This window comes from Coregonus lavaretus (assembly GCF_964263955.1).
Source record: "Coregonus lavaretus genome assembly, chromosome: 14".
Classification (NCBI taxonomy): domain Eukaryota; kingdom Metazoa; phylum Chordata; class Actinopteri; order Salmoniformes; family Salmonidae; genus Coregonus; species Coregonus lavaretus.
The window spans coordinates 16,448,677-16,462,598 of record NC_140001.1 but is presented as its reverse complement, the minus strand read 5'-3'; the positions used below and the strand labels follow the sequence as shown (position 1 = coordinate 16,462,598).

General features: G+C 44.9%; 1 protein-coding gene across 1 annotated transcript in view; it reads right to left on the bottom strand.

Moving 5' to 3' along the window:
* The window catches only part of LOC311141633 (transient receptor potential cation channel subfamily M member 3-like), a gene marked incomplete at both ends in the record, with an annotated part of 163,498 nt that overhangs the window by 98,402 nt on the left and 51,174 nt on the right, over positions 1-13,922 (bottom strand). Inside the window, 5 exon segments of the mRNA XM_084177024.1 lie at positions 159-330; positions 1,806-1,930; positions 2,657-2,870; positions 3,185-3,386; positions 7,398-7,477. Coding sequence (XP_084033150.1) covers positions 159-330; positions 1,806-1,930; positions 2,657-2,870; positions 3,185-3,386; positions 7,398-7,477 — 793 coding nt within the window.

Sequence of the window (13,922 nt, the reverse complement as noted above, 5' to 3'; positions counted from 1 at the left end):
AGGGAAATACCTGAACAATATTTAATTAATGCACTCTCCCAGAAGTAAATACAGCGATGTTGGGAGGTCATTATTTGAACAGTGTGCAGGTATTTTCCTTTAATTTCACAGGCTGTCATTGGCTTTTGGTGTGATTGACAGGGGCGGGCTCCACTCACGTGTGTTGATCTTCTGCAGTGAGATGTGTTTCTCCAGCTGTCTGCGGAGTTTGACCTCAGCACCGTACTTCCCTGTGGTCCCATTATCGGCCAGGATGAAGTGGGAGTGCAGGCTGTTGAGCACAGTCAGCTTGCTCAGCGGGTTGGACATGGTCTGGTATGGTCGGACAACCTGTTGGACCACGACAAAGTTTTCATCAACACATTATGCTTACTCAGCAGGTTAATATTATAAACTGTCAAAGACAATATACTCTCTCTGGTCAAGTTTATTGTAGGTGTAGTGCTCTAGATCAAAACACCCATACACCAAAAAAATACAGTATCAGACACACACATACAGTATGGGTACACACGCATGCATGCACTTGTTCAACACCATAGTGCCCTCCAAGCTGATCACTAAGCTTAGGTCCCTGGTACTGAACACCACCCTCTGCAACTGGATCCTAGACTTCCTGACGGTCCGCCCACAGGTGGTGAAGGTAGGCAACAACACATCCGCCACGCTGACCCTCAACACGGGGGCCCCTCAGGGGTGCGTGCTTAGTCCCCGCCTGTACTCCCTGTTCACCAACAACTGTGTGGCCACGAACAACTCCAACACCATCATTCAGTTTGCTGACAACACAACAGTGGTTGGCCTGATCACCGACGACGATGAGACAGCCCAGGAGGCTAAAAAGATTTGGCATGGGCCCTCAGATCCTCAAAAAGTTATACAGCTGCATAACCACTTGGTATGGCAACGGCTTGGCATCCGAACGCAAGGCGCTACAGAGGGTAGTGCGTACAGCCTAGTACATCACTGGGCCGAGCTCCCTGCCATCCAGGACCTCTATACCAGGCGGTGTCAGAGGAAGGCCCTAAAGATTGTCAAAGACTCCAGCTTCTCAAGTCATAGATTGTTCTCTCTGCTAACGCACGGCAAGCGGTACTGATGCACCAAGTCTGGAACCAATAAGACCCTGAACAGCTTCTACCCCCAAGCCATAAGACTGCTAAATAGTTAACCAAATAGCTGCCCGGACTATCTGCATTGACCCTTTAACTCTTTTGACTCATCACATACGCTGCTGCTACTGTTTACTATCTATCCTGTTGCCTAGCCACCTTAACCCTACCTATATGTATATATCAACCTCATTTACCTTGTACCCCTGCACATTGACTCGGTACTGGTACCCTGTGTACACTCTTAGAAAAAAAGGTGCTATCTATATAGAACCTAAAAGGGTTTTTCGTCTGTCCCCATAGGATAACCCTTTGATGAACCCTTTTGGTTCCAGGTAGAACCCTTTTGGTTCAAAGTAGAAACGTTTTGGATTCCATGTAGAACCCTTTCCAGAGAGGGTTCCACCTGGAACCAAAAAGGGTTTTACCTGGAACCAAAAAGGGTTCTCCTATGGGGACAGCTGAAGAACCCTTTTGGAACCCTTTTTTCTAAGAATGTATATATCATTGTGTATTTATTCCTTGTGTTATAATTTTTTCTCTCTGCATTGTTGGGAAGGGCCCGTAAGTAAGCATTTCACTGTTGTTTACGAAGCATGTGACAAATACATTTGATTTGACTCACAAACACGGGCACACACACACACACTCGCAAGCACTCACGCAAGCACGCACACACACACTGTAACTTACGTCTTTTCCCACCAGGTCCTCCTGGTTCTCCACGATGCCCCAGGGGGCGATGCCAATAGTACAGATCTTCCCCCGAGATTTAGAGGCATGGTCCTTTAGCGCATCACCCACATGCCGGATCACCCCTGAGTGTATGTTTGTGATATGTGAGAGAGAGAGAGAGAGAGAGAGAGAGAGAGAGAGAGAGAGAGAGAGAGAGAGAGAGAGAGAGAGAGAGAGAGAGAGAGAGAGAGAGAGAGAGAGAGAGAGAGAGAGAGAGAGAGAGAGAGAGAGAGAGAGAGAGAGAGAGAGAGAGAGAGAGAGAGAGAGAGAGAGAGTGTGAGAGTGTGAGAGAATCTCTCTCCCCCTCTCTCCATCTCCCCCCAGTCACACCTGAGGGGAATCTCATTTCATCCCTCTACTTGACACTCACTGTCCACTTCCTTTTGCCCCCGAAATCGTCCGCTCCATCAATTTCCCAAACTCTTTTTCTTTCCTCTATTTCTTCTGTTTCTCTCCATCTGTCTCCCCCCCCCCCCCCATTTTTTTACTTCCTTTATATCTAACCTCTGCCCCTCTGTTTCTCTCTTCTCTTTCTGTTTCTGTTACCTAACCCTTCGAGGTTACCACCCGCCTGCCAGATTAAACCCAAATGTAATGTTGCGGCTAGGGTCAAGGTTAGGGTGAGCATTAGGGTTAAGCATTTTATAAATACTTTTTTATTAACACTTGTATTGATTTTTCTCACCCACAACACAACACAAGAGCAGCGATAAACAGAAGCGTAGGGTTAATGGGTAACAACGTCACAGCACGTGGTTGTTATTAGCCTGCAAGTGGGCCTATTTCATGCCTCCACCCACCCAGCCCACCTGTATTGACCCCGCCGGTGAAGATCCAGGCTCCGGTTGTCATTGCAGCCTTGATGAGGCCCTTGCCAAAGACCTGTTTGAGTTTGGGCTGCAGCTCAAAGTTCTGCAGGCCCCCATGCACCGAGATGAGCAGCTTGGGAAGGTCCAGCTGCCACTCCTTGGTCATCAGGTGCAGCAAGAGGTCTGGCTTGGTGTCGTAGGACACACGCACGTACTGCAAATGAACATACAAACAACCAATAGCTGTCATTTGTTTGGTATAACATCAATGTAGAATATAGATTATAATGAGAGATATTTTGTGAAAGGCTAAGTACAGTAAAGCTGTTCAATACATTTGATTACATACATATAATGAGCTCAGTGGAATCAGAATTGTTTACTCTTATCAATATCTTTGTCTGCAGTCATGTGGATAGGCCTTATCTGTATGGTAATACATTATAAATATGTCCTTATCTGTCTATCCACCCTTTATCTATGAAATGGGAGTGTTATATAATTCAACCCCAGGTATAAAGTGGTCACCATGGCTTTGTTGGAGTGGCCGCCTCCCTGGAACTCAATGGTTCCGAAGGCGTCGGTGGGGCTGAGCTGGGTGTGTTTGCTGATTGACCATTTCTCTGATAGGCTGTCATTCTTAGCCAGACGCTCCGCCTTGTCATTCTGACTGGAGGAGATACCGGGGGGCAGGCCAACGTGCTGACCAATCAGACGGCCGCAACAGCACCTGGGGAGGCGTAAGAGAGGGTCAGCTAGTCAGAGGTGAGGTGAAACATTCTGAACGTTGCCGAACGTTGCATCCTTCTGAACAGACCCCAGATGTGCACTAGAGCTGGGAAGGGGGAAGTGACATGACGGGCAGGTTCCCTTTCATCTACTGTGAGAGAATGGATTTCAAAGGCTGTTCACACAAACCCCATGCAGCCAACTCGCTCTGCTTCCTACAAATCTCTGATAAAGCCTCTGAAAATGTGCTAGAATTATGCTCCTAATATCATAGCCATTAGACATACTAGTAGTCAATAGTCACATACATTGGACATAATGGAGTTGAAATGTGACAGGTCCAGACAGGAGCCCCTGACGGCAGACAACTGGAACCTTTACTCTGAAATGATGTACAGTGGGGGAAAAAAGTACCAATTGTGCAAGTTCTCCCACTAAAAAGATGAGAGAGGCCTGGAATTTTCATCATAGGTACACGTCAGCTATGACAGACAAAATGAGGAAAAGAAATCCAGAAAATCACATTGTAGGATTTTTTATGAATTTATTTGCAAATTATGGTGGAAAATAAGTATTTGGTCAATAACAAAAGTTTCTCAATACTTTGTTATATACCCTTTGTTGGCAATGACACAGGTCAAACATTTTCTGTAAGTCTTCACAAGGTTTTCACACACTGTTGCTGGTATTTTGGCCCATTCCTCCATGCAGATCTCCTCTAGAGCAGTGATGTTTTGGGGCTGTCGCTGGGCAACACAGACTTTCAACTCCCTCCAAAGATTTTCTATGGGGTTGAGATCTGGAGACTGGCTAGGCCACTCCAGGACCTTGAAATGCTTCTTACGAAGCCACTCCTTCGTTGCCCGGGCGGTGTGTTTGGGATCATTGTCATGCTGAAAGACCCAGCCACGTTTCATCTTCAATGCCCTTGCTGATGGAAGGAGGTTTTCACTCAAAAACTCACGATACATGGCCCCATACATTCTTTCCTTTACACGGATCAGTCGTCCTGGTCCCTTTGCAGAAAAACAGCCCCAAAGCATGATGTTTCCACCCCAACTCAGCATTCTTTGTCCTCCAAACACGATGAGTTGAGTTTTTACCAAAAAGTTATATTTTGGTTTCATCTGACCATATGACATTCTCCCAATCCTCTTCTGGATCATCCAAATGCACTCTAGCAAACTTCAGACGGGCCTGGACATGTACTGGCTTAAGCAGGGGGACACGTCTAGCACTGCAGGATTTGAGTCCCTGGCGGCGTAGTGTGTTACTGATGGTAGGCTTTGTTACTTTGGTCCCAGCTCTCTGCAGGTCATTCACTAGGTCCCCCCGTGTGGTTCTGGGATTTTTGCTCACCGTTCTTGTGATCATTTTGACCCCACGGGGTGAGATCTTGCGTGGAGCCCCAGATCGAGGGAGATTATCAGTGGTCTTGTATGTCTTCCATTTCCTAATAATTGCTCCCACAGTTGATTTCTTCAAACCAAGCTGCTTACCTATTGCAGATTCAGTCTTCCCAGCCTGGTACAGGTCTACAATTTTGTTTCCGGTGTCCTTTGACAGCTCTTTGGTCTTGGCCATAGTGGAGTTTGGAGTGTGACTGTTTGAGGTTGTGGACAGGTGTCTTTTATACTGATAACAAGTTCAAACAGGTGCCATTAATACAGGTAACGAGTGGAGGACAGAGGAGCCTCTTAAAGAAGAAGTTACAGGTCTGTGAGAGCCAGAAATCTTGCTTGTTTGTAGGTGACCAAATACTTATTTTCCACCATCAAATAAATTTATTAAAAATCCTACATTGTGATTTTCTGGAATTTCTTTTCTCAATTTGTCTGTCATAGTTGACGTGTACCTATGATGAAAATTACAGGCCTCTCTCATCTTTTTAAGTGGGAGAACTTGCACAATTGGTGGCTGACTAAATACTTTTTTCCCCCACTGTAAACGCCGGCCTGAGATCAAAGAAAAACATAATTTCTCTTCACTTGCATGTTGTCGACCCAGTTTTTACAGATGAGTAACAATTTGATCCTGGAGCTTTACTTATTCTGTTTTCACTGCTTCATTACATGTCATTTTTGACACATGGTTCTTGAAAGCATGGTTTATTTAATGCAGAAATATGTCTGTGACAAGTGTTACGTTCTACCAATCACATGCTTTTTGTCAGTGTGATGTAACTCCCTAGAAATAGAGTGATTTAGGTGATTCACAGCATTTTAATGTGTGTTTGCTATGCTTGTTCTGAATGTTCACGTATGCAGAACATATGGCAGATTCATTTAAATATTCACATATTTAATAAAGTCCTTTAGAGATACCTCCATTTTGTTTTAGAATGAAACATCTGCAGGGCTCCCTTGCTAAAGAGACCTTGGTCTCAATGGGGCTCCCTGCTAAAATAAAGGTCAAATAAAATGTGAATGAGACTCAGTCAAGCTAAGTCTCATTTATGTGTGGTGAAGTTTAGAAAGTTTGATGTTTTAGACATTACAGTTATATGGTTCCTTAGCCTGGCAGTAATTCACAGTTCTGATTTCTTTAAACAGCTAACTTTAGCCACCTCTAGCTACAAATAAATTGAAGAGCTGGGGGGCAAATCACCTTTAAGTAACTTCAAACGAAGTCTTTGAGTTGATTTGGCCAGGAAATATTGAACAATTCTGCTAATTTCTAACACAGCTGCTTGTATACTTGGCAACCATGTATGCTGCTTCCACAATGCCATGTGTGGTGTTCGGGAGATTGGGGATAACATACAATACATGACCAAAAGTATGTGGACACCTGCTCGTCGAACATTCAAAGTCATGGGCATTAATATGGAGTTTGTCCCCCATTTGCTGCTATAACAGCCTCCACTCTTCTGGGAAGACTTTCCTCTAGATGTTGGAACATTTCTGCGGTGACTTGCTTCCATTCAGCCACAAGAGCATTAGTGAGGTCGGGCACGGATGTTGGGCGATTAGGCCTGGCTCGCAGTCGGCTTTCCAATTCATCCCAAAGGGTTGAGGTCAGGGCTCTGTGCAGGCCAGTCAAGTTCTTCCACACCGATCTTGACAAACCATTTCTGTATGGACCTCGCTTTGTGCACGGGGGCATTGTCATGCTGAAACAGGAAAGGGCCTTCTCCAAACTGTTGCCACAATGTTGGAAGCACAGAATCTTCTAGAATGTCATTGTGTGCTGCAGCATTAAGATTTCCCTTCACTGGAACTAAGGGGCCTAGCCCGAACCAGGAAAAACAGCCCGAGACCATTATTCCTCCTCCACCAAACTTAACAGTTGGAACTATGCATTCGGGCAGGTAGCATTCTCCTGGCATCCACCAAACCCAGATTCATCCGTCGGACTGCCAGATGGTGAAACGTGATTCATCCCTCCAATGGCGGCAAGCTTTACACCACTCCAGCCGACGCTTGGCATTGCGCATGGTGATCTTAGGCTTGTGTGCGGCTGCTCGGCCATGGATCCCATTTCATGAAGCTCCCGACGAACAGTTCTTGTGCTGACCTTGCTTCCAGAGGCAGTTTGGAACTCGGTAGTGAGTGTTGCAACCAAGGACAGACAATTTTAATGCACTACGCGCTTCAGCACTCGGCGGTCCCGTTCTGTGAGCTTGTGTGGCCTACCAATTCGCAGCTGAGCCGTTGTTGCTCCTAGACGTCTCCACTTCACAATAACAGCACTTACAGTTGACCAAGGCAGCTCTAGCAGGGCCGAAATTTGACAAACTGACTTGTTGGAAAGTGGCGTCCTATGACGGTGCCACGTTGAATGTCATTGAGCTCTTCAGTAAGGCCATTCTACTGCAAATGTTCATCTATGGAGATTGCATGGCTGTGTGCTCGATTTTATACACTTCAGCAACAGGAGTGGCTGAAATAGCCGTATCCACTAATTTGAAGGGGTGACGACATACTTTTATATATATAGTGTAAGACAGCAAAAATATGAATTTCCCATTCACATTAAACAACAAAGTTGTATTCTAATACTTTTCACTTACCTATGGGGGTCTTTGGTGCTCACTATGATATGAACACATTCTCTCTTGTTGAAGGCTCTCTCGATCCACGATTTCTGTGCCTGCGGAGAGAAGAGAAAATGCTCAGTCAGTTAGTCACTCAAACTCAGACAACAGGACTCTTAACTTGAGAAAGTGAGACCAGAGAATCACAGGCGGCACATCAAGAGGCACACAGGCAGCTAGTACCCAGCTAAGCCCCCAGTCGGCCCAACTCATTACCTGGGAGGATAAGAGGCCTGTCTCTACCAAAAAACAACAACAATTCTTCATTAGAATTGGAAGAATGGAAAGGAGGATGTAGTTTGTCTTACACATACCAATTCTCTTCAAGGACCAGGTAGCTAGCTCTTCCAGAATTTGAAGTGCATACATACAAGCCACAGGATTCCTATCTGATATTGACTAGGCCTATTTAAGATGCATCATTTGAGGTCTTGAAACCCAGTGTTGGAAATGACTATCAAACATGTGCACACATACGCAACGAAGTATAGCTAAACATAAACACTTACACTTAACGTGCACTTGGATTTTCACTTGCAATCTCAACCTTGCAAACTAACACACACTCAAATGCAAAGATTTGATATACACTGAACAAAAACATAAACACAATATGTTACGTGTTGGTCCCATGTTAATAGCTGTAATAAAAGATCCCAGAAATGTTCCACATGTACAAAAAGCTTATTTCTCTCAGTTAGTGAGCATTTCTCGTTTGCCAAGATAATCCATCCACCTGACAGGTGTGGCATATCAAGAAGCTGATTAAACAGCATGATCATTACACAGGTGCACCTTGTGCTGGGGACAATAAAAGGCCACTCTAAAATGTGCAGTTTTGTCACACAACACAATGCCACAGATGTCTCAAGTTTTGAGGGAGTGTGCAATTGGCATGCTGACTGCAGGAATGTCCATCAGAGCTGTTGACGGGTAATTTAATGTTCATTGTTCTACCATAAGCCGATTTTGGCAGTACCTTCAACTGGCCTCACAACCGCAGACTACGTGTAACCACACCAGCCCATGACCTCCACATCCGGCTTCTTCACCTGCGTGATTGTCAGAGACCAGCCACCCGGACAGCTGATAAAACTGTGGGTTTGCACAACCGAATAATTTCTGCACAAACTGTCAGAAACCGTCTCAGGAAAGCTCATCTGCGTGCTCGTCATCCTCACCAGGGTCATGACCTGACTGCAGTTCACTCACCTTCAATGGCCACTGGCGCGCTGGAGAAGTGTGCTCTTCACAGATGAATAGCGGTTTCAACTGTACCGGGCAGATGGCAGATGTGTGGCGTCGTGTGGGCGAGCGGTTTGCTGTTGTCAACGTGAACAGAGTGCCCCATGGTGGTGGTGGGGTTATGGTATGGGCAGGCATAAACTACGGACAACGAACCCCAATGTATTTTATCGATGGCAGTTTGAATGCACAGAGATACCGTGATGAGATCCTGAGGCCCATTGTCATGCCATTCATCCGCCGACATCACCTCATGTTTCAGCATGATAATGCACGACCACATGTCGCAAGGATCTGTACACAATTCCTGGAAGCTCAAAATGTCCCAATATGTCTGGCCTGCACACTCACCAGACATGTCACCCATTGAGCATGGTTGTGATGCTCTGGATCGACGTGCACGACAGCGTATTCCAGTTCCCGCTAATATCCAGCAACTTCGCACTGCCATTGAAGAGGAGTGGCCACAATCAACAGCCTGATCAACTATACAAAGGAGATGTGCCGCACTGCATGAGGCAAATGGTGGTAACACCAGAAACTGACTGGTTTTCTGATACACGCCCCTACTTTTTTTTTTTGTATCTGTGACCAACAGATGCATATCTGTATTCCCAGTCATGTGAAATAATAGATTAGGGCCTAATACATTTATTTCAATTGACTGATTTCCTTATATGAACTGTAACTCAGTAAAATCTTTAAAATTGTTGCATGTTGCATTTATATTTTTGTTCAGTATAGTTTATCGACACGGGCACTTCCCCATTAAGATAAAGTGCAGAGAGTAAGCGGATGGTCTGTGCACCCAGGCAGTACATTCTGTTTGACTTTCTTAGATATGTGCAGTTCTTCATCCTGCTCCTGCGGATTCCATGAATATGGAACATTTCCTAATTTCCATGGGATTACAGCACAACTGACAGCCAATGGAAACAAGTGTGTGTGTCGGGGCATGTGGCTATCATGTCTACTGCAGGGTCTGAGGGAGAGAGTCAATTATACCCTGCTAGAGCCTGGTGAACATAGCCTGGACTCCAACAACACCACTGGACTGGAATCTACCACAATACACTACATGACCAGAGTGTACACACGTAGACACAAACACACTCAAGCATGGGGGGGGGGGGTATAATGTGAAAGCATTTCCTGTACAAAGATTCACATTGACCCCATCCACACAGGAAGTGTTAGTGGACATGAGGTGTTGTGGAGATGAGCATGATGGTAGGGGTGTCCGAAACACTCTGTCGCCTCCCGACAGCAGGACGGGACGGCTAAAAGACACTGGAGGAGGGGAACCGAGCCTCCCAAAACCCAAAGCAGCTGTGGCAGGAACACCACAAGGCAAAACAAAAGGAGGATATTTCTCTGCTTTTATTCCGGGAGAATTCGCATCCCCCTGTTCCCAGCCTGCTCTGCTTGTACAGGGCTTTTCCCCTCCGTCGGAAAAAGAACAACACACTGTCTCTCCGCCTGACTGGCCCTGTCGCCCCACGGCACGACAAAACCCCCGCAGGCACCGACCTCCGACCCCCCGGCAGGCCTCCCTCCACACAGGCACACTTACCCTAACACCAGACTTCCCACGATTAACCATTACTCTGAACAAGTCAAGCCACGGGAAGGGGAGGGGTAGGGGGGGGGCACTTTACACAGGTCAACCTGACCGCGATGACTCAGCAAGCAGCCCCCCTCCCCTCCCCCGACAGGCTGCGACCAATGTATTCATACGCCGCTGCGCAAAAGCACAAAGTAGATCTCTCCCTCCCGTTTCTGACAACATTAGGTGTGACAGTGCTGGCATGAGCCGACTGGCGCTGCTCTCGTGTTCTCAGTAAAAAGAAGATAAGACCAGAAAACCCACCATGAGACCCACCACAATCTTCTCTGTGGTTCTCTCTCTGTGGTTCTCTCTCTGTGGCTCTCCCTCTATGGCTTTCTCTCTGTGGCTCTCTCTCTCTCTCTCTCTCTGTCTCTCTCGCTCTCTCTCTGTCTCTCTCTCTAGTATATTGAACATTCTATCTTCCCCCCAGCTTTCTCTCTCTGTCTCCGTCTCGCTGGTCTTGTTTTTGAGTTTTGACATGGAATGATGGGGTGGCCCGAACCCCATTGGGTAATTAAGATTTATCGCTGGGGTGCATACCTGATGTCTGCCAACTAGTGCCAAGGCATGGGAAATACGGTGTGTGTGTATGTGTGTGTGTGTGTGTGTGTCAGGCTGGCTACCTATGCTGTGGGTAATGCTGTGGGTAGTGTCTTGGTTGTGAGTAGGAGAAATCAGACAACCTGTTACGGGTCTAGACTCCCCCCTCTCCCTTTCTCTCTCTCCCTCTCCTTGTTTCTCCCTCTCTTTTTCATTACTAATACTAGTGGGGAGTCTGGTCAAACTCAAATCAACATCAAATGAACAGCCAACTGTCTAACTGATCTGTTCCAAAACAAGGGTTAAGTCAAACATGAACATACTATATTGAGCAGGGGTATGTATGCAACATGTTTTTCTTCTTTGGTTGACATAGGATGCTACTTAGATGACGCATCAAACAACTCTTTGTACTTAATTTCATGAAAATGAAAAAATAAATAATAAATAGAGAATAACATCTAAACTCTGGAGAAATCTCACTGAAATGATGGATTTCTCTTCATCTGTTTTCTTACTGTGCAAAAATATTATCTATAACTGAATTGCTGTCAAACTAATTGGAGCTCTGGCAGAAGCACTGAGCCATAGGATTAGATGCTTAGCTACTTGTCTCAATTGCACGTCACACTTTTTAATTACCATATGTATCAAAAAAAGTATCTTAGAACTTTTCTTTCTCTTTTCCATGACTTTTCCTTTATCTTAGAACAAATGCAAACAGTGGGAGATTCCAATTAACGTCAAAGCACAATTTTCTTTGTGCTTATTTCATGATATCCGTGCTAAAAGACACACTGCTTGGGTGAGCATCTTCTTTTAATAGACTATCCCAGTTAGGTGACTCATGACTCATGACCAAGGACGATACAAGCGAACACATTTCTGTTTCTTGAAAAACATAGGGGGAAAAATAATTAACTAAACAGCTTCAACCTTATCAGATGCGTGTTGACCATTTTATATTTTACACCATCACTGCTAGGTCCTCATCAGAACCATTTACCCTTAGCATACAGGGATACACATAAAAATGTGATAGCAAGACAACGCTCTGTTGTCTATTTGAGTGAAACAATTTTTTTCTAAATTATTGAACATTGAGTTATGGTTTTTCATTTGAAAGGACTACTCTTTTTAAAAAATCACATAAATAATCGTTCATGTTCTCTCCTGTGTCCACAACAGTCTTTAAAACGAAATTAAATAATATTGTATATATTCTGTTCGTAGAAAGGTACATCAATTAATCATATGAAGGCAAATAGCAAACAGAATCTCTTGAAAAAATGTATATATATTTCATTTCCTTATGAATACAAATTACAGCATTTAATTTAATTGAACTGAATATAGAAAAGTTTATGGGCTACAGAGCAAAGACAGTTGATCAAAGAACATAGACAAATAGAACCTTCTGTTTAAATTATTTTCAGTTTCTTGCGGTAGTTATGTCTAGAAAATACCCTTCAATAAAAATCTTCACCAGTAAGAATTCACAACAGTTTCGCCTCTCATGTCTCTGCACAGAGAATGTGTTATGTTTGTGCTGTTCTCTATGAGACTACATCAGTGGCGAGAGATAAGCCTATTCAGCCCCTCTTGGAAGAAAATGAAAATTCAATAAAAAGCGCTTCTTTATTATTAGAAAACGGTAAGTTTTGGCGTCAGAACCTTCACTATGGACTCTGTCGGGTTAGAATAAGGTACAGCAAAAACAGCACACCTGAGCCTTCAGACACTTACCTGAGTGTGTTGCTGTGCTGCATTGATGGGAGCGTCCTGTGAAAAGCAGGGCCAATGCTGAAGGCATCTCTATATCTCTAAACCTCACACCCTCACTGGACCCTGACACCAGTCCTGTCCAGTCCACCCCACAGCCTAAGGGCTTTAGGGCTAAACCAGAGCCACTGTGGCCCTATGAACCCACTGGAATGTGTATGTGTGTGTGTGTGTGTGTGTGTGTGTGTGTGTGTGTGTGTGTGTGTGTGTGTGTGTGTGTGTGTGTGTGTGTGTGTGTGTGTGTGTGTGTGTGTGTGTGTGTGTGTGTGTGTGTGTGTGGTGCTCTAGGGGGATTAGCCTGATCAGAAAAACCCACTGCTGAAACTCCACAGCCTGGACAAAACTCCCTTCTCTCACCCCCCTCGTATGTCCAATCACAAGCCCCAAAAAACAACAAATCCCTCACTACGGTATCAGAGAGGGAACTCTGTTCATTTCCATCATGCACGCACACACACACACACACACACATAAATACAGTTACAGTGGGGAAAAAAAGTATTTAGTCAGCCACCAATTGTGCAAGTTCTCCCACTTAAAAAGATGAGAGAGGCCTGTAATTTTCATCATAGGTACACGTCAACTATGACAGACAAATTGAGAATTTTCTTTCCAGAAAATCACATTGTAGGATTTTTAATGAATTTATTTGCAAATTATGGTGGAAAATAAGTATTTGGTCACCTACAAACAAGCAAGATTTCTGGCTCTCACAGACCTGTAACTTCTTCTTTAAGAGGCTCCTCTGTCCTCCACTCGTTACCTGTATTAATGGCACCTGTTTGAACTTGTTATCCGTATACCTCAAACAGTCACACTCCAAATTCCACCATGGCCAAGACCAAAGAGCTGTCAAAGGACACCAGAAACAAAATTGTAGACCTGCACCAGGCTGGGAAGACTGAATCTGCAATAGGTAAGCAGCTTGGTTTGAAGAAATCAACTGTGGGAGCAATTATTAGGAAATGGAAGACATACAAGACCACTGATAATCTCCCTCGATCTGGGGCTCCACGCAAGATCTCACCCCGTGGGGTCAAAATGATCACAAGAACGGTGAGCAAAAATCCCAGAACCACACGGGGGACCTAGTGAATGACCTGCAGAGAGCTGGGACCAAAGTAACAAAGCCTACCATCAGTAACACAATACGCCGCCAGGGACTCAAATCCTGCAGTGCCAGACGTGTCCCCCTGCTTAAGCCAGTACATGTCCAGGCCCGTCTGAAGTTTGCTAGAGTGCATTTGGATGATCCAGAAGAGGATTGGGAGAATGTCATATGGTCAGATGAAACCAAAATATAACTTTTTGGTAAAAACTCAACT